Below are 22,072 nucleotides of genomic sequence, written 5' to 3' on the forward strand. Positions count from 1 at the left end.
CTTTGGCCTCCTTCCTCTATATGGTTATGGAACTCCACCGGCCAATCTCCTTAAAATGTATGGGAGAGGGTACTTTATTCCTGATATCTGGGACCTAAGCAATACTCCAGGTCTTATGTGAGACATACTTCCAGGTTAGGCTTCTGATGGCGCCTTCGGAGGGAAATGCCTTCCACATAAACAGTTACGTATCAAAATATAGTCATGATTTGGATCTAGAGCCCCACCTCCCAACCCCTTCACACACAACTTGTCCCCAGTGCCGCCGCACCTGCTGCGTCTCTTGTTTAATTTTGTCGGCACAGAAACAGTACAAACAGACACGAGGCTTTATTATTGAAACACGTTAGCATGTATTTTATTTTATACACAATTGTACACAAATATAAAACATTATGATTAAAAAAAATGAGAAACCGAAAGTGGGAGAAGCTGAAAAGAGGAACGTTTCAGGGACGTTGCTTTTCCAGAGTCATAGCGCTGCAGAGTTTTTTGGAGACTAATGGGATAAGGCGCTAGAAATGTGAATCGGTCTATAACATCCCACTGGCACTGAATAAGTGGGTGACTACAGTTAGTTTATCTAGGGCACAGGCAGCTAAAACAGCTTACTCAAGGACAGAGGTGTGCTGTAAGGATGTGGAATTTGAATCAAAGAACGACCATATCAAGCCCCGTGTGTTCTCCACCATTGCAGTCGTTAAATCAGACGGCGAAGGCAACAGGCTAGCATGTGTTGTAAAATGTGCAGCAGCTTATCTGTCCCTTTTATTTTGATTTTGCACTGTGTGACAGTGATTACTATATGTAGATGCCCGGGAATAGCGTTTCTTTTGTACCAGAGCATAGATGCTTTCGTGTAGGTACATTTTAAAGAGAAAAGGCAAAATTTTATGTTGCATAGATAATAGTTTTATTTGATTTCCTTAAAAGATAAGTGTTTTGGCGCTACCAACCTAAGCAAGAATGAACAGAATTATGGACTTTACAATACTGCATCTTGTTTTCCGGCCTTTAAGAAACAAAAGTACATTGCGCCCAGTTAACGCTTTTATTTACAGGCGTCTTGAGAGCAGCACCTTATTGACGCCGTAGTGGGGGCCCACACAGGATGGACTTCCGGGTTGCAAAGAGATGGATTATCACGGGCCAGACAAAGGGAGGTGATGCCGGTCCTCATGCAGGCTTTCGGGCCAACACACAGTAGTACTCGGCTACAAAGTCCACCGTCGTGTCCATGGAAGTGACGCCCAAGGTCTCCAGAATCCTGTGATAAGAAAAGGATACACATATGCCTCAAGATTTGTCTGTGGGGTAAATGTCATGGAGGTCTGGCCTCAGATCAGACAGGCAAAGCTCTTCTGGCTGGAAAAATGTAAACAGAAAAAAAGATGTCGTGCACTGAGAGTTCTTCTTAAGAAAACTCATAACAGAACAAGGATCCCTGCTCCACGAATTCATGTTTACAGAGATTATAGTAGGAGAAATGTAAATACATCATAATTAAGACCCCCAATTTCACATTTTTACAAATAATAAAAATTGGCAGACACCAATCTGTTTCTTTGAAATTGAAGGACGGTATATGCCATCACAAATGTGACAGATATCCATATGCATTATAGCATAACGTGGATGAAATCTACACCACGTGTTGACATACCAACCCATCTGCCAAACTGTAAATGGGGCCTTCAGTTATTTTGAGCTCTGTCAGTCATGATTTCCAGGCAAGGGTTCTGCAGACTGACAGAGAGGTGAATTTTAAAGTTTTTTTTTATTTAATGAAGCTTTAAACAGCCTAAGGTGTGCTTTCATTTATACCAGCATATGCATGTTTTCTATGAGAGTATTGTATAATAGGGATGCATCGTACATGCCTTCTTTTAGCACTAAAACACATCAAGCATGGAACTGCTACTGAGCACTCAACTGCAAATAAATGTAGAAATATACCAGATGCAGCTTAATTTTTTTTTTAAAAACGTGAAAAAATGTGAATAAATAGAGGTCAAATTAGCTTACAATAAATTTGGATTAAAAAAAATTCAAAAAAGTGAGCGTTGATCATAATATTGGAGATACAAAGTAATTAAGAGTTCCACAAAAAGAGAGAGAGCGCTGGGCTGGCTGTACCATGCTGATTGTTCAACTTGAAATGAACGATACAAAGTGGAGGCCATTATACCTCCCTTTTATGTCTATTTGGGAACTTATTTTGTATTCTTTTATTTGGGGTGATTTGTATAATGCCACATGATGCCTCTCCACTATTTCAGAGTAGTAATAGACCATGGGGGGAGTCAATGCGGCTTTGGAGGCTTGGTGCCTCTGCATGGGACCGATCGGTGTGCAGACGCACAGCGGTTGTGTACTTTGCTTCAGGACAAAACATTACACAGCCCAAAGGGCCATTCGCGCCACTAAGGCTTCGAGCAGATGTCTCAAATCAACTTTATCTTTAGCATTTAACCTTAACTACCCAAAAGGGAGTATCATATGAGACTACTCATTCCAGTCATCGGAACGCTACTTAGAAGGCTTTATAAAATGAAATCATAGTTTCAATGTAGAATGAAAGGTGCTTTTGAAGAAGGCTATGTTACTAATTCCCAATTACATACACGCAATATGATCTTTAATTTTGGGTTAACAATTTCAAATCTATTTGTGTATTCATCCTTGTAGGGGATATTTGTAGTAGTGCCATGATGAAGAAATGTGTCATATAGTAGAGCTGAAATCAAGATTCTTCCTTTTTAAAATGGGGAGCCTTTCACAATATCTCTTTTTTGCCAGTCTCATCTATGGCTGAAAGTTAAGTGGAACCAAATGCAGTTTTTTCTATTCCTTAGAACGTTTTATGGAATACATTCTGATTTATTTGGGTAAAAATATATGTGGTGAAAGCAAAGGTAATTTACTTTATTATTCTTATTTTGAAATTGTTGAATTACTGCTTCTCAGTACCTAAAAAGAGTTTTTGAATATTCAATTTCTTACCTTTTTTGTGTTTTTGGCAGAAATTCTTTTGCTCCCTCTGGGTCGAGAGCCTTGTAAGTCTGGTACATGTAAAGAGACTCAAGGAACCCCATTAACTCTGTCACTGTCATAGGAAATGTCTCAGAAATGTCATCCACTCTGCAAGAAAGGAACTTGTATAAGGATACTGGCTGAGTCAACAAAAGCAGTGTAACGACAATCGTTTGGTGTGCACTGAAGAAACATAGGGTCCACAAGATTTTAGTGAAATAAATCAGGTTTAAGAAAAGGCAATTCATATTATTATTTTTTATATATATTATATAATTGAACAATTGAAGAAAAATATACGTTCATGCATTATGTGATTTAAACATCAGAGGGCAGATACAGAATTATAAGATGATTGCTGTGACTGAAGACTACCATTCCAAAATGGCCTCCATACTACCTAAGATGGCGCCTATATTTGAGTGCCATTCAACGATAGCTCATATAGCTACATGTTTAAACTGTTCAATTATTTTGTAGCTATTATTGTTCTGAGAATTTGTGATATGCATGCTCACTTGCAATTTTCCTTATAGTGAACTAGAGGACACAGTGGCTACACGCAGACAAATATATAAAACAGACGTATGGTCACTCAGACACACATACATGGGCACACAGCGTAAATCCCCTAACCTCTTTTTGTCTTCATATGGTACGGCTTCATATATCAGCTGGTATTTGTTCTGGACATGGATAAAGCATTCATGAGCATACTTAAAGAGGAACTCCATGGCCTGTAGAGAAGAAAGCAAGGCAGTCAGTGCGCTGCAGCATTATGGTGTTGCATTTCCCCAGCATTCTCTTGACTTCTGAGTCTACATGTTGTTATGCTTACTATTAAAGTACACAGCACACATTGTGTGGTAGAAGACAGCATGCATTTAAAACATTTACATTTGAAACTACATTCAATAAATGAAAATAAAAGCAAAAGGTCAGGTGCAAGCCTCTCAAACAGTGTGGGAAAGACGGGCATCTGCCATTGACACGGTGGTCCAATTTGAAGTTTCCAGTGGCATTTTGGATTGGAGTGTCCAATTTGAAGTTTGAAGTTTCCAGTGGCATTTTGGATTGAGTGAATATTTTGGTGGGTAACAATAGGTCCTTTTTTGACTTAAAAAACAGTTGAACTGTAAAAAGCAGGGGCATCTATGAGCTATGCATCTGAAACCTGGGTCGTAATTTGGGCATGATAGAGAATATGAGTACTGCACTGTGAGATCTGAGCCTGATTTAGTCTAACAGTTAGCTTCATCTGTTAAAAAGATCTGCAAAAACAGATTGTTATTTGTTCTAATCCAACAAAGTGGACTGAAACTTCATTCCAAAGCAGATGTGCATGGAAAACAGTTTAACAAATTAGCACTTAATTTTCAAGTCTGCATTATCACAGGACCTCGTATATCTTGAGTGCTGTCAGCATGAGGGACATGATATTGTGCTATAACATCATTTGTTATGATCCTTGATTGGACACTTCTGTTGTTTACCTTCTGGGTGCCATTTTCATAAGGTGTTGGGAGTTTAATTGGACAGGTGACTTTGTTTGTGTGTAGTTGTGCTTGAGTAGCAACAATTTGGGGAGTCAATATATCATGTAGTAATAACTCATGTTTACTGGCATTAAAAATAAAAACCTATTCAATCCTGAAAAAGACCTTTCCAGGTTGCTATGGACATGTATGGATACGCCAAAGAAATTGGCAGTTTATTTTGTGCCATTGGGATGAACAGTTCTCCATTGGCAAGCTTGAGAAGAGCAGTTTCCATACTGGCAATTCAACCCAATAGCACAGCCTTAATGCATTGTCGTGCACTCAAGGGAGTGACATGGTTAAACTGACTCGTTTTGAATTATTATGAAACGGAAATAATTCTTCATAATCTTCACCTCAGACCCTGCCCTATATGCTTGTGGAGCCCGAATTAGTTATTTTCCAGTCCTCACCTCCTTGAAGACGGCAGATATACGCTCTGATCGGTCCTTATAGTGCAGTGGAATGTACCCTGACAGGGTGTGCAAAGCTAGGCAGCCATTGGGTTTGAGTACACGATCCGCCTCCTTCATGAACTTCTCGAAGTTGAACCAGTGGACCGCTGTCGTAGAGGTGACCAAATCCACAGACCCATCTTCAAACGGCAGCTGGTCTGCTGTGGAGATGCTGTAAAAAGAGGTGAGAAGCTCTGAATGTGAACACGAGCGTTTACATCCATCATTATTTATAATGTGACAAGACAAACACGTTTCTTGTATTCACGTTTTGGATTACCTCCAGACATGGGGAAGTAGACGTTAAAACTTCCCAGCCTTAGTCTATATATATTAACTGTACATGTAGTACTGTGAGGTCTTATTTAGTGTTTACCAGTGCAGGGCATCCTCCAAAAAGTTGTGTATGTCCCTCCCACGGTATTTAGAAAGCAATGGACAACAATGCACTTGTAATACAATGGAAGACAGGAGATCTGCAACTTCTTGGGGTACGTTCTGCATACGCTCGACTCTAAATAGGCCCTTTACAGTCATTTATAGTACTTTGACGATTCCATCGGAAGATTGAACATACCAGTAAGAAATGTTGGAGTCCAGGGTGTTTTGTTTTGCTTCCGAGATCTGAGCTTCGCTTACATCTACTCCAACCACTTTCTGAAAGTATGGTGCCAAACCTCTTGTGCTCTGTCCTGATCCGCAGCCGACATCAGCCACAATAGCAAAGGGAGGCTGTCTCTATATATGTAAAAAAAGAACACTCCATTAAGTTTCTTTCACATGTGATTACCCTTCAACCTTCTTTACTCTACTGTGACAGTTAAACACACACTAAGGGCAATGTGTACGATCATTTTGTTTTGGGACTAGCAATTTGTGATTTTCTGTGAATTGTACATTGCGAGTCGTAAAACCAAATGTACAACAGTGTCAACCACACTGTTTGCGCTCGCAAATGGGTGCGAGGGGACCTGCATCATCAGTATTCATGAGGCAGGTCGCAATTTGAGACCCATTTGTGAATGGCAACAATCACAGGGTTGGTGGCCTGCTGGGGTCAGCATGCCACCATGTCTGTGATTGCTTCGTCAATAAACCAATTTCTTTTTAGAGTCGAGTGCGCAAGCGCTCTGGCCCCTGTTGTAATCTCTCGGTGGGATTTTAACCACGCTCTTCAGTTTGGTTGGATTGTGGGCTTTCCTTTTAAAATTTGCTTGATTTCATTAGTGAAAGGCATGCAGAAGTCATGCCTTTTCTGGTGTTTAGCCATCCTCTACAACACCGGTAAACTACTGAAAACATCCAAGGCCCGTGTTTTCCGAATGACTTCTGCACTATTTCTTTTTATTTCCTACGCAGCGAGATTTCGCTGGGCAGTAGTTGAGCATTTTGCATGACATCGACCCTGTTACATGGCTAATTCTACTTTTGCTCGTTACATATATAATACTACTTTTGCCGGTTACATGGATAATTACACTTTTGCCGATACGTTTCACTGCGAGCAAACTTCTGTTTCTATTTCTGTGTCAACTTCACGCTCATGGCGATCGTTGGCTTGGATATGTGAAACTGTTTTACTTTCCATTATCAGTTTACGTGGCAAGAAAAGTCCGGTTAGGAGTTTACACCGCTAATAGCTCTAACTTGAGTAAATGCGAGACCCATTGCATTTCAAATGCTTGTTTTAAATGCAGCCCATTTTCCTTAATGGAAAACTAAATGCATTTAAAAAACAAAAATGAAAAGTTCATTTTTTCAGAGTAGGCAGTGGTCTGTGGGATCACTGCCTACTCTGAAAAAATGTTGACATCCCATTCACAAAGGGAAAGGGGTCCCTTGGGAACCCCTTCCAGTTTGCAAATGGGTTATTACCATTTTGAAATTGGTGGTAACTGCAAGTGCTTTGCGACCGCATACACGGTTGCAAAACAATCATACATGGGCCTGCAAGTCGCAATTAGGAAGGGATGCCCTTGGCACCCCCTTTCTAATTGTGAGCCGCAGTAACAGGATACAGACTCCCAAAATAGGGATAGTACATGCAACAAGGCCATTTTGCTGTCACAAAAGGTGAATTTCGCAGTTTGCGACCACAAAATAGCTTTGTACATCTGGCCCTAAATACTTGCTAACATAGGGCCGATTCACAAACTGCATTTTATAGTTTGTCAAATAGTACTACAGTGCTACTACTCATGTGCTGTCAAAATGCAAATCATAGCCCTAAGGCCTGAGACCTGCACTTCTGCCTGGATTGTATTTTCTGGGTGGAGCTTGCCACCATAGTATTTGAGATCTCTGGATGCCTAGGTATATGAACTGTTCATAAAAGTAAGGGGGCAACAGTGGTAAGTGTGCAAAAATATGTAATAAGTATTTCTAAATGGAAGGAGTTAGGAAAGTTTAAGGAGAAGTTTGGGGTTAGGGAAGATTATGGAGGGATTTGGGAGAGACATGCTAATACTAAACACACATTGATAAAAGAGTAAGATAGTTGCAGTTGACAAAAATACACTTCTAGAGTTACTAGTGCCCTACCTTGATGTAAGTCTAGAACCACACCTGGTCTACCACTGGTACTGCAACAACACTCCCATAGAAATCAACGGAGGAGCGGAATTAAAATAGCATCCCATATAAATAAATGTTAAATAAAAGAAATTAGACCAGCCTTTTGAAAAATACGATTATTGTATTTATTTAAAAAAAAAATGTAAGATTAAACCTAATTTAAAATAATTAAATGAAGCTTTTGAAGTTTAAAAAAGAAATGTGAAAGGTTTTTAAATTAAATATGGAATTTTTAATCAAGTTTACTAAATATTAAATAAAAATGATGGTGAGGGCAGGCACATTTTTAAATTACTGTTTGCAATTAATATTTATGAATGAAATAATCTATTTAAATTATTTTATTATTTAGTAAACAATACAATGTAATCATACAGTTAGCACTCCAAATGGGTCTATTCATCAGTTAAGTTAATTGAGCAAACAGAGGTAACGCATTTTCGGAGGCAATGCTTTTGTCAAATCAGGATTGGCGTGATTCAGTACATGATGGGTAAGTCTGTAAGCGTTTTTTGCCAATGGTATGGAGTAATCATAAAACTCTACATGCATTTGGGCAATTTAAAACAATACACCCATCTGCTTGGGTTGTGTAATGTGTACGTGAAAAATATCAGCAGATGGAGGACATTAGGTATTTTAAGGCATTTTCTGATACAAATCGGAGAGTTAGTTCCATTGAAATCAACCAGGACTACACATACCAGAATCCATAGATTGTTAAATGAAAACCCAGAGCTGTAGCATTGTGTCCTTGGTGACAAGCAGTCATCTCCTAACATTAAGTTCGCTCTTCTCCTCTCTCCCTTTGCTGCAGGAATATCTAAGCTTTGGCAACGTGTTGCAACTCATAGGTGAATGACCTGTGCTATTTTGACTGTATGGATCCTAACACATGTATTGCAAATCTGTTTGAAACTTGGGCACCAAGTGGGCGGATCGCATGAGTATAAAAGCCTCCACCCGTTGGCTCATTAAACAGCTGTGGCACCTGTGGAGCCTTTTTTAGGAAGGAAAGTGATGTGGTTTGCAGTTTGGGAGTCTCAGAAAGTGCTGCATTCCTATCATTTTAATGTCTGAAAAACGAAATTGTATTGGACTGCTCCACAGGCAAATGTGAAGATTCCCATCTATTTATGTTGCCTCTGTCTCCTCCCTATTTGGCTCATCTGCCCTTTACAACTCATCCTCAGCTCACCTTTTCCTTGAGGTAATTGTAGACCATTTCAGGGATCTCCGGCGAGGGGGCAAACCGGAACTTGCGGTAGAGATGTGCATGTTCTTCACTCTTGTGTGAGTGGATGCTTGGGTTGGAAATTTCCAGCTCCTGGAAAGGTTCAAAATAATAGTTATATTTGTGTTTTTATGCTTTACCAGTTAAAACAAATACTTTATTTATTTTCTCCATTTCACATTATCTCAACAAATTTACAAATATTGCTCTCAGCAAGGGAGTATTCGTGTGCCAATTGGTTCCCGCATTGTACAGGATAGGCACAAATTATAATCACACTAGAACCTGAGATTCCTTCATGGTTATAGTAGCTGTTTAAACTGTATCAACCACTGCACTGTGGAAGAGGCTCCCTGTGGAGGGGGTTTCTCCAGCCTCAGCCATTGATTTAAAAGGATGCATCAATTCTCACAGAGGTATTCAATGGATCATTACTTTTATGTTAGAGTCACTACTCAGTGATGCATACATCTAATTTTCAGGCTATTTGGTCAGAAATTAATATCTTTATCTGCCTTTTTTGGAATACAATTTTGATGGTTTACATATGTATACTTCGCCCTCGATTTTTACTGGCAAATGTCAAAATGCCAAAGATGGGAAAACAGTTGAGTTTCATAGATGTAACATGTATTTGTATGAAGCACAACTAGCTAAAAATTGATCCTTCTTCCGGAGGTTTCCGAGTAAAAACAGCCATTATTGGATCTGAAAACCATCTTATGTCCCTGTGCCTCGGTGCCACTGCACCTGCTCCACTGCTGGTAGATATGCCCCTATTACTCCCCATGTAATTATGTAAACTATTCAAATGAGGTGGCCGTCTAGCTATGAATTTATGCTGATTAAATGCACTAATTATGTAGCTATTGAACTCTTCTCTTTAACTATACTATTATAATAACTAGATAACTTCACTATGTCACAAAAGTAACAATGAAACTGTAGTGTCTGTTTAACTATGTAAATATACACACTCTGTAACTATACTCATGGAGTATTTATACTAAACACATAATCTTCCTTCCTTGAATATATATACATATATATATATATATATATATATATATATATATATATATATATATATATATATATACATATATATATATATATATATATATATATATATACATATATATATATATTGTCAAGGTACATATATGTGAAGGGGTTAGTATAGTAAATCCCCACTTACTATTGTATAAACTCATCATTTTGATAGCTTTGCCCTTGATGTCTTTAATATGATAGATGATAGTCTGGTACCACAATGTTTCTCGGTAGATATTAAGATGTAATACTGTGTAAATAGGAGAACTTCTAGGAAAAACAAAACTTAGGGACCCCCAGATTCACATGTACTCCATGCTGAACAGCATCATGGTATGATCCATGGCTGTTTTTCGGTCAGCTAATAGATATTATTTGTACTTACATTTTTTTCTATGTTTGCACCTGGAAATCTAATATAATTGCAAACTATTGATAAAAATATAAGATGACATCATATTACGGACTTTCATCCTTCCAAGGTCAAAAAATGAGTGAGCCATTGCAATGAATAATATCACCTATTGTTGAAGTAACTGCTGTGAGAAAGAATAGTTTTTGGCCGTGTGCTGAACAAAACAAGGAGCTATGACACATACATGTACATTTATTCAATTATCACTATTATGCTATTAGCTCTTCCAGCATGCTAAGCACAACTTACCTTTGGTACATAGCTTTCGGGTTGCGGGAAGAAGCGATCTGGGTGTGCTCGGATCTCGGAGCCCAAATTCTGCATTCTGAGGAGAGATGGTGCTTCAAGCAGTGTCTTGCAGGGACTAGAAGGTGAGGCCGTGCCATACCTGCTGCTCCTGCAGGCATATATGTGTAAGGGAAAGAAGGGCGGGCCGCGGAAAGAGTGGGATTGCTTGGGTGTGGGCGCCCAATGGTTCTGGGCGGGTCAGCATCTGGCAGCCAGCCAGGAAGACAAGCCCTCAAACTAGGGTTTTCCCAACATGATGCCAGGAATTCTGACAAGAAAAAACAGCTCACGTTAACTTTTATTCCTTATTAACTTCCGCTGACATGATCTGCATATATTTTTGTCAATGCATTCTATGCCTTTTAAATGAAGACATTCTTTTTATGTACATAATGATGTTATTGTTAACTTATTGAGATTACAGGGTGTAAAAACGGCGAATATCGTCACTGCAGATCATTTCATTCCATGACAATAAATTATAGATAATAATAAATGTGGCAACCAATTCAACGTACATTTTAATGATGGTTGGAGAAACAGTAAATCCTAGTCCTAATCCGCTATGATCATGCTTGTTCTAGGAGAAGTTGTAATTTAGGTTCTGCATCCTATTTTAGCTCTTTGGGATGTCAGAGCGATAGAAATTTGCTCGAGACATTAACAAGCAGTTAGAAAACTCTGGAGAATCGCCTGTTAGTTGCCGACGGTGATGGCTGCATGGGAGTGAGATAATATTCCTGAATCAAAAAAGGTATTGGATATAGTGTGAGTTTGCTCCCGTTGTAAGAGCAGCTCCTGACAAATCTGTCTTTCGTCACACCACTGAATAGTGTTGCCACACAGGAGCAAGAATAAGCAAAGACTGAGAAAGTATAACTAGATCACCATATAGTCCAAAAACGACACTGTCTCACCCTACAAACCTAAATCACCTTCAAGAACATCTGCACATCTAAAACCCCATGCTTCTAGCAGGTAATATCTCTAATGGTGCACAAAACACAACAAGCCTGATCATTGCCAGGTTTGAAGCAAAGAAAGAAAAGACCAGACGATAGCTCTGGAGGTCCGCCTAAGCATAGATCCAGCATACAGCGTCACTCCTCCACTTCTTGAAGAAAGTGAAAACTCTCCTATTCACGGAACGCATCCTCTATGAGTAGATCCAGTGCATGCCCATAATGAGAAGAACTGTAAGCCAGCTTTATTTGACCACTCCTTCTATGGTACAGTGCTTCCTTTCTCTCTCTCTCTCTCTCTCTCTGTCTCTACACATATATATATATATATATTTCCTACTGGCGGTCACGAGTAGGTAGTTATAGTTAGGATCATGTTTCCATTGAAACAGTGTTTTTGGCTTGCCTATATCTTTGGTGCAGTTTGATGAATCTTCATAAACATTTCGAAAACAAGTTTGCAGGTGATTCTTGTTGTGTATGTAAAGTTTCAGGGTCATCTATCCCGTGGGGGCTGAGAAAAAGGGGGGTAAAAAAACATGCGTTTCAATGTTAATTCCCATAGGAATGTTGAACACGGCTCCAGCCCGAACTGCTGGATGAAATTACATCAAATTTGGAAGAAAGGTATGTTTGAAATGCAGATTACACTTTTGGATATTTGGTGCAAATCCAATCAGTAGTTTATGAAAAATTAAGGAAAATTCAAATTTGTATATCTAAGGTCACAAATAATTTACGAATATTTGCGAATGCGCAGGCAAATAGAAGCGCTGGAATTGACTGGCCACAACCTGAACAGAAAGTTGCGGCTGCCATTTTAAGGTCCAAGAACACGGTCCTGAGCCTGAAAAATAAAAATAAAAGTATCGAAAGAGGTCTGAGTAGAGGTACCCTGCCCCCATGGGTGTGAGATAGGGGTGCTTAAGGTTCAAATTATGGGTTTAAAATTTGTTTTCTTCTCCATGCACGATATTTGCAAATATTCAAGTATATTTAATAATATTCACGAATAAGCAAAAAATAAAAGCATCCACAGACACATTCATGAACTAATTCATTCACTCATACATGCACTCAGAGACTCATGTGCCCACTCACACACCCACTCAGACACTCATGCACCCACTCAGACCCACTCATAGACTTACACACCCACTTTCAGACCCACTCGGACACTCACGCCCTCACTCAGTGCGTGAGGTGGTTAGATTAACGTGTCTTTTAAAAATTACTTTACATCACGGGTCTTCAAATGGGGGGCGGGCCCTTCTAAAGGTGGTTGATCAATTCAGTACCACCTATTCAACTAATGGTAAGGCCTGTAGATTGTAATGTTGTGTAACAGAACACCTGTGGTGTAAACACCAAGCAAAAAAAGTGTTTTTAGTTCTATTATTTTATTATTATTAGTTGTATTGGCTAAACCTTAAATCAGAGGGACCAAAAGTTAACCATTTAGGTTTTTGATGGTATTAAAGTGCGTCGCCTAACGGTCACAAAGAACCATACTATCCAGGAAGTTTAAATCTAATGATCCTCTGTTCTCTTATTGTTTAGAGTCGCTCCCTCCTGTTTTGGTGGAAGTAAGATATTTTTCACATGAGAATTGTGCAACAGGTTAAACATACAAATCTACATACTGAAATACTTACAATTTTGAGTATTCCTGGAAATGTTGCACTATTGCATATTTTAGGACTTTGTTGATAATTCAGGCAGTCGGAAAGTCATATAGGTCTCGCGCTGTTGTCACGGGCAAGGTGCAACAGAACGAGACCTCGAGAAAGTGGAATGGAACGAGACCTCGAGAAAGTGGAACGGTTTGAGGGACGGTTAGCGGACGAAGGTTGGTGTGGCAGGAACGGGAGAAGGAGCTGTCTTACATGTCTACTTACGAATAAAAGATTCATCGCAATCCTGAGACTCTGACTTTTCAGTGGCGACGAGGGTCCTCGTGGACAGCACTCCCACGTTAAAGAAATAATTTGGTCATTCCGTCTGCACAGCTTCTTCTTCCTTACGCGAGAGGTCTTGCGCGTCACTTCACAGATTTGCCTTGGCAGTGCGTTGCTGGAGTGAGCGCAGGAAATTGGCCGATTAAAGAAGAAAGTTTCCGGGACACGCTGCTGCTAGACGGAAGCAGCATTCACGTAAGAGGCGACCACTGCCCCGGCAGCAATATTGTGGTTGGCCATTCAGCAATTGTTATCAACCCCGGCCATTTGACGATAACTGATCCTGCGTGTCACGACGACGCGCACAACGACGGCGGCCATTTTAAGTTGGTGAAGTACACATTACTGATCCTGCGTGCCACGGTGACACGCACACCTACGGCAGCCATCTTAAGTCGGCAAAAGTGCACGTTTTAGCTACCATTTGCCGGATTTTGCGTGCGACCAAGTTTAATTGCTGATTCAGCATTTTGCGCACTACGATCATATGCACTCCTGTCTTGGAAACAATTTAATACGCACACCATTGTGACATCTAAGTGGCAACACTGTCACTTTGTAAACCGTGTGTTTTGCACATTTTTTTTAACACTCTTCTTCTGTTATTTTGTACATTCACAATGCACCAGTCTATTTCCCCGCCCTCTCCATTTATCCCCAATCCTGCTTCGTCCGATGTTGAGTGGGAACAGTGGAAAGAAGCTTTTGAAGCGTATTTAGATGCTCTTGAGGGTGAAACTTTCACCCATAAGAGGAAATTTGCGATCTTAAGACATTGTTTGGGGAATGAAGGGTGCAAAATTCTTAAATACACGCCAAAGGTTGCAGTTCTAGTGATTGAAGGCGAAGGTGATGGCGTGGAGGATGAGTATGAAACTGCAATCAAATCTTTGGACATGAGGTTCGTCAAGTGTAAAAATGTCACATTGGAAAGACACAAATTTTATAGGAGAGTTCAAATCCACGGCAAATCTTACTCTGCAAAAAGTATTAGAAATAGCCACCAGGATCGAAAGCACAGTGTCTTTTATGGAACAAATGTCCATTTCTGAAAATAAAAGTCAAATCCCACGGCCGGATGTGCTAGCAGTTAAAAGTCATTACAAGAAGGGGAACAAAAAGAACAGCAATTCGCAACAAGCTAAATTCAGTAAAACTGAAAAGACGTTTAGCAACAAATCCTTAGAGTGTTATAGGTGTGGCAGCACTGCTCACTTGGGAAATGCAAAATTTTGCCCAGCTGTTGATAATATGTGTGCCAAATGTTATAAAAAAGGGCATTTTGCTAGGGTGTGTAAGTCTTCTAAATCAAACAAACAGGAGTCAAACAAGGTCAACAGTGTAGCCTCGAATAATTCTCCTTCTTCTAGTAGTGATGAAGGGGAAGTATTTGTTGTTAACAACAACAGTTTGTTAATCTGTGAGTTAAAGTCCAGCATGAAAAGACTCTTTTGCATAGTTGAGATAAATGGTACCCAGATTAAGATGATGGCGGATTCCGGATCCCCTTTCACACTTCTAAGTGAAGCCAAGTGGGATGAACTATTCAAGAGTCAAAGACTCATATTATCCCAGTCACTATTTCAACCTATAGGGTATGGAGAGAAATCCATTGATGAGATTGGGGAATTCAATGCTGAACTTAAATTCAAGAACACTGTTACATCAGCTACAATTTATGTGGCTAAGGATGATGCGTGTCTCCTTGGGTGGTTCGATCAAGGCAAATTGGAGTTAGTATTAGACCCTAATAACCCTGAACAGGCAGTAATAACGAAGGAATACATGCAGGTGTCTTCGGTTAAGTGTGATAAGTGGGAATTCCACTTTCCAGCAATATTTAAAAATGGTATGGGTTTATACAAGGGATTTGCTCACAAGATCAAGGTTAAGGAGAATACTCAACCCCTGGTCCATAAGGTGCGCAAAGTTCCTCTCACTTGGAAAGACGATTTCAGGAAGGAATTAGATAAATTGTGTGCTGAGGACATAATAGAACCAATTGAATTGTCTGATTGGATTGCGCCTGTGGTTTTGGCTCGTAAGGCCAATGGTTCACTGCGTATGTGTGTGGAATTGCGCGATCTGAATGAGCAAATTTGGGTGGACCAGTACCCCCTACCCAACATTTCAGAAATGTTATCATCTAATAAGGATGGGAAAATATTTTTCCTACTCGATATGACGTCTGCGTACCATCAAATTAATTTGCATCCGAGTTCTAGACACTATATGGCTTTTATTACACCTTTTGGTTTATTCCAATTTAAGCGGATGACATTTGGTTTGGCCTCTGCATTTGCTGTTTTTCAAAGAACAGTAGAAAGTATGTTCAGGGAGATGAGTGGGGTGAAGGCATTTCAAGATGATATTCTTGTTTACGGTAGAGATATGTGTGAACATGACGAAAGATAGAGTCATGTGTTGGATGTGTTGAAGTCGAAAGGAGTAACTCTTAACCCAAGCAAGTGTTGTTTTGGTGTGTCCTCTATGAATTATTTGGGCTTTGTCAGAGTCACCAGATCCTCGGGGTCTGTGCACGTTCCCAACACGTCCATCACTGAACAGCTCCAAGACTCTGATAGATAAATCACAGAGACTGAGAGAGTTCAAGAGGGGAAGAGGGGATTAGGAAGGGAACAGCTGGGAAGGAGACCTGTAGTAAGAAAAAGGTTAGAACGCATGATATGAAAATTATATCTCCTGAAATCAATACTAGACTATGATTATAAGCCTAGTCACTCTGAAAACATGAACAATCTAAGAGTTAAGTTTAAAATGACTAAGTTTCAAGATGGCCGGATACCTGTAGGGGAATCAAGATGAATTAAATGAAAACTTTCTTATTCAAGTACTTTCCTTTACATGAGAATCAGAAAAAACATTCTGACTAAATTTTAAACCAGTCATATAAATCCTGTTTTGAGAATGTATACTGGGACCATACAATATTGCATCTAGAAACTCTGGCCTTCTGTGTACTCTTAAAATGTTCCAACACAAATTGCACATATTGCATGTATATATATATATTTATATATATATAGTAAACACCATAAAAGGATTGTGCACCATGAATAACACAATATGGATTCAGGAAACAAATCACATAACTTGTCAACTCGAATATTGCATAATAAATATCTTAGAATAGTGGCATACAATAAACAACATGAAATAAACTTGAGGAGAGAATCGTGCGTCTTGCCGATTTGAGTGTCACCATGTAAAATACCAAGAAATGGTAGCACGCAATGAATATCAAAGTCAAATCATCATTAATCGAATCGCGCGTCTTGCCGATTCGTAAAACACGATGTAAATGTCAAGAAATAACAGCTCACAATAAATAACAAGCTCAAAGTACAATGAAACGAATCGCGCTTCTTTTGCCGATTCTTAAGCCACCATGTAAATGTCAAGAAATGGTAGCGCGCAATGAACAACAAAGTTAAATCCTCATGAAACGAATTGCGCGTCTTGCCAATTCGTAAAACATCATATAAATGTCAAGAAATAGTAGCGCGCAATGGACAACAATGTTTAAACACCATAAAACAAATCGCGCGTCTTGCAGATTCTTAAGCCACCATGCCAATGTCAAGAAATGGTAGCACGCAATGAATAACAAAGTCAAACCTTTATGAAACAAATCGCGCATCTTGCCTATTTGTAAACTACCATATAAATGTCAAGAAATGGTAGCGCGCAAGTAATCTGTTACTCATTTAAGAATTAAATCAAGAATATGAAAATTCTCAATACCGGTGTCGGAACAGTCCAACCACCGTCTTACCGCCTGGAACAATGATCACCAATGAAGGATGAAGGGCAGAAGACTGGAAGATCCAAATAGGCCGCCGGGACAGGAGCTCAGGAAGAAGCTGCTGCTCTGCACCGGGACCTCTGAATAGTGAGCACTGGGAGTTGGGCTGGCTCTCTTTTATAGAGTCTTGGCCCAGCCCAGAACCACGCCCAGGCATGTTGCAGGGAAAGTCTCTGGAAGTCCCTGGAAAGGGGCCACACCCTAACACACTCTGAAAACCTGCAGCAATACATTGCAAAGGAACAGTATTTGTAAGCATATTAAAAATAAGTTTTCAGGATTGAACTCTGCAATGAAAAAGGTTAAACCACAACATATCAGCACAATGCATAAATTACGTTGTTTTGAGAGTGCTGTTTTTTTGCATTTTTGTCGCCAATAGAGCGCGTACTGCTCTGGTGTTGACAGTACTCCCCTCTCCCAGACGCGCTCTAGGGCCTGGTTTGCTTGGATTAAGACGATGAAAGCGTCTCACAAGTACTGGAGCATGAACATCAGATGCGGAAACCCATGAGTTACTTTCAGGACCATAACCTTTCCATGAGATTAAGTACTATAGATTACGCCCTCTCAGTTTAGAATCCAACACTTTCTTGACTTCGTATTCTTCTTCCCCTTGTACTAGAACAGGAGCTGGATGAGGGTGGACCTTTTGGACTGCCTTTTTCAAGAGGGAAGTGTGGAACACTGGATGAATCCGTAAGGATCTGGGCAATTGTAGTTTATAGGTCACCGGATTGATTTGCTGAAGGACAGTATAAGGACCTATGAATTTGGGGTTAAACATGTGCTTCTTCTTGAAGTCTATATGTTTTGTGGAAAGCCACACTTTGTCACCTGGTTGATATTGCGGTCCCTCACAATGTTTCTTGTCATAATGCCTTTTATATTTTTGTTTGGCTTTTTCTAAATGCTGTTGAATCAGTTTCTGGGTTTGATGTAAATGCTGAATGGTTTCTGACACAGCTGGAGTAAGAGAACTTTCTTGAGGAATTGTGATGGGCAAGGTGTCAGGATGATAGCCAAATAAACCAAAAAAGGGTGTAACGCCAATAGAAGTGTGGAATGAGTTATTGTAAGCTAGCTCAGCTAACCAGAGCATAGATGTCCAAGAATGAAGTGCCTTTTCAGCGTAGGCACGTAGCTATTGTTTCAAAGTCTGATTTAGTCTCTCCGTTTGACCATCTGTTTGAGGATGGTGACTAGTAGATAGCGTAGATGTCACTTGGAGTGTTTTACACCATGTCTTCCAGAAATTGGAGGAAAATTGTGACCCCCGATCGGAGAGGATAACCTTTGGCAGTCCATGATAATGAACCACTCTGTTCAGTAAAATAGTTGCCAATTCACTAGAAGTGGGCAATTTTTTACAGGCGATGAAATGTCCATATTTTGTGAGACTATCTACTACCACCAGAATTACTGAATGCTGTTGAACCACTGGCAGACCGGTAATAAAGTCTAAAGAAATGTGCTCCCATGGTCGACTTGGGGTTGGAAGTGGATGTAACAACCCTTTTGGTTTTGAATTACTTGTTTTAATGCGAGCACAAACTTCACAGTTTTTTACCATTGCTTTTATATCTTTTGTTAGGGTAGGCCACCAAAAATAGCATTGGATCAGTTCAAGAGTTTTAGGAGTACCTGGGTGACCTGCCGTAGGTATAACATGCAACCAATGAAACACTATCTTGCGAAGTTTGGTAGTGGGTACGAACAAACGAGCGTCATGAAAGGGTAAACCTTGCTTGATTGACCTTTTGGGATCTGCTTGGGCCCATGTTTGCCATTTTTCAACAGTGAAAGAGTTGTGAATTTCTTCAAAGAAATCTTCTGTTTTTATGATACATAGAACCTTGTCAGGAGCAATGATAGCTCTGGAGGCTTGAAATGCAGGCAACGTGGTAGACTCTTGACGGGACAAGGCGTCAGCCTTGCAATTATCTTTACCAGGCCGGAAGTTTACTACAAAATCAAATTCGGCAAAAAAAAGCATCCAGCGTAATTGCCGAGGGGTCAAAAGTCTGGCGGAACTCATGAATTGAAGATTACGATGATCAGTATATACTGTGACAGTGTATTTGGCACCCAACAAATTATGTCTCCATTCTTTAAAGGCATCACGAGTCACCAGAAGCTCTTTTTCAGCAATGACATAGTTCTGTTCGGCTTCGTTCAACTTCCGAGACATATAAGCTACAGGATGAAGTTGACCAGTGTCTTTATTTCATTGTGATAAGACGGCTCCTATTGCTACATCTGAAGCATCAGCTTCCACTGTGAAATGTTGATACGCATCAGGATGAGTCAAGACTGGGGCAGTGGAGAAAGCTTCCATCAAAGTCGAGAAGGCTTGATCAGCTTCTGGGGACCATACAAACTTTTCTTTCTTTCTTAGTAGCTTAGTGATTGGAGCCACTGTCTGGGAGAAATGATTTATGAACCTCCGGTAAAAATTAGCAAACCCCAGGAAACATTGTACATCACGAACATTCTTTGGGGTGGGCCAATAAGATACGGCTTTTACTTTCTTTTCTGCCATCACCATACCTTGAGGGGTAAGAATAACCCCTAAAAACTCAACTGTGGTAACATGAAACTCACACTTGGTTAGTTTGCAATATAAATGGTGTTTTCGAAGGGCTGCAAGAATTTTCTTGACATGTTGGACATGTTCGTTTTCATTGTCTGAGTAGATCAAAATGTCATTGATGTAGACTATGGCAAATATGTCGAGGTACTCTCTAAGAACGTCATTCAAGAAAAATTGAAATGTTGCTGGAGCATTACACAGACCAAAAGGCATGACAGTGTATTCAAAAAGGCCATATCTTGTCTTGAACGCTGTTTTCCATTCGTCACCCTCTCTCATTCTGACCAAATGATAAGCACCTCGAAGGTCAAGCTTCGTGTAGATTTTTGCTCTGTTTACTTGTTCCAATAAGACCGGAATTAGGGGTAAAGGATATTTATTCTTGATGGTGACTTTGTTCAAACCCCTATAGTCAATGCAAGCTCGAAGCTCTCCATTAGCTTTTGGAACAAAAAACAAAGGCGAAGCTGCAGGAGACTTAGAGGGGCGAATGAAGCCATTCTCCAAAAATGTATCTAGGTATTTTCGTAAATGTTTATTTTCATGTTCTGACAGGGCATATACACGACAGTTGGGAAGTATCGCACCTGGGGCTAGATCAATTTGACAGTCATAAGATCTATGAGGAGGTAGAGTCTCTGCTCCTTTCTCATCAAATACATCTTTGTAAGATGAATACTGTTTGGGCAGCTGAATTTCTGTCTCCGCTGCAGTAGCTATGTAAGAGTTGCAAACTTTTGGTATTTGAATCTTTTGGAGACATTGTTCGTTACAAAGCGCAGAAGAGAACACGATTTTTCGTTCCGCCCAATTGATCTCCGGATTGTGATGAGTTAACCATGGCAAGCCGAGGATAATCCCATATTGGGGAGCATGGATCACGTCAAGGATGATTTTCTCTTTATGTTTCTTATCTTCACAAATCATCGACAAGGGGATAGTCTGAAGAGTTACCGGACCTCCAGTCAAGAGTTTTCCATCGACTGCCTGGATGATTTCTGGGGTCTTCTTTTCAATACATGGGATCCCCCATGCACGAACCAAGTGGACATCAACAAAGTTCCCAGTAGCCCCAGAATCGACTAGAGCTTTTTTGAAATAGATCTTTTTCTTGACCTGAACTCTTATTTCCAGTTTAAGATGTCTAGATTGTGAAGGGTCCACAGTGACACCCAAGAGCAACCCTTCTCTGCATCTTGGGTGTTTTAGTTTTCCAACTCGACTGGTGCATTGGCTGCGACCTTCTGAACTGGACCTTGCTTGTTCTTTGGTTTGATTGGACAATCTTTGGCAAAATTACCTTTTCGCCCACAATAAAGGCATTGTCCATTTTTTCTGCGCAGGTCCTTTTCATCTTTGGTCAAAGGTCTTCTGATGGTTACAATTTCCATCGGTTCCGGCGTTCTTTCTTTCGGAGTTCTTGAGTCTCTGTTATCATGAACGCGCCATGAATATTTTTCAATCTTTTTGCGCGTTCCTTTACGTTCTGCTAAACGATGATCAAGTCTCAAGACAATATTTATTAATTCTTGACAGTCTGTAGGTTGTGGGTTGATTTGTGCTAAGTTATCTTTTAGTTCCTCTTTGAGTCCCTTGTAAAACAAGACCGCTTGTTTTTCTTCAGGCCAGGATGTCTCGGCAACCAGCTGGTTAAAGTTAGCTAAATACAACACTAGGTCTTGATTCCCTTGGCGTAAATCTAATAATTCAGGATCTGCTGACTCTGTTACAGTTTTACGATCAAAAACTCTCTCAAATTCACGAACAAAATTTCTCCAGTTGTACAACAAGGGACTATTTTTACGCACAAGAGGAATTGCCCAAGTAGCTGCATCCCCAGACAGATGTGATAACAAGAAAGCTACTTTGGACTGGGCATCGGGGAAAGTATTTGGTCTGCAGGTGAAGTGTAGTTCCACTTGAACCAGGAAAGATTGCACTTTCAAAGGGTCACCTGAGAAACGTTCTGGGGGAGCTAAAGGAATTGTAGAAGGAACATTTAGGAAAATCGGATTACTTCCAGAAGCCTGAGAAGAAGTACCTGGCCAAGACACACCTGTGGGACTTTGTTCCTTCTTCTCTACCTTATCTTGCAACTGACTCACTCTCTCCGCTAAGCTAGTTGTCAATTCTTTGGATGATA

The 22,072-nt window shown here is 40.1% G+C and overlaps 1 protein-coding gene across 1 annotated transcript; it reads right to left on the reverse strand.

The window, feature by feature from the left end:
- Positions 1-347: 347 nt before the first annotated feature.
- LOC138285545 (putative methyltransferase DDB_G0268948) lies at positions 348-10,699 on the reverse strand. The gene is made up of 7 exons (XM_069225616.1): positions 10,552-10,699; positions 8,799-8,927; positions 5,604-5,764; positions 4,985-5,198; positions 3,670-3,770; positions 3,004-3,141; positions 348-1,267 (listed from the first exon to the last, which is right to left on the reverse strand). The coding sequence occupies exons 1-7, from the start codon at positions 10,624-10,626 to the stop codon at positions 1,177-1,179; spliced, it is 909 nt and encodes a 302-aa protein (XP_069081717.1). The 5' UTR covers positions 10,627-10,699; the 3' UTR covers positions 348-1,176.
- Positions 10,700-22,072: the final 11,373 nt, after the last annotated feature.

This window comes from Pleurodeles waltl, chromosome 3_1 (assembly GCF_031143425.1).
Source record: "Pleurodeles waltl isolate 20211129_DDA chromosome 3_1, aPleWal1.hap1.20221129, whole genome shotgun sequence".
In the NCBI taxonomy this organism is placed as follows: Eukaryota; Metazoa; Chordata; class Amphibia; order Caudata; family Salamandridae; genus Pleurodeles; species Pleurodeles waltl.

What these genes read in the sequence shown, in the direction of transcription:
- LOC138285545 (XM_069225616.1), bottom strand. Translation starts at nt 10,626, where the DNA reads ATGCAGAATTTGGGCTCCGAGATCCGAGCACACCCAGATCGCTTCTTC. An exon ending in GACTCCAACATTTCTTACTG is followed by an intron (nt 5,199 to 5,603) that starts GTATGTTCAATC and finishes CTCTTTTTACAG; the next exon opens with CATCTCCACAGCAGACCAGC. An exon ending in TATCTGCCGTCTTCAAGGAG is followed by an intron (nt 3,771 to 4,984) that starts GTGAGGACTGGA and finishes TCTTCTCTACAG; the next exon opens with GCCATGGAGTTCCTCTTTAA.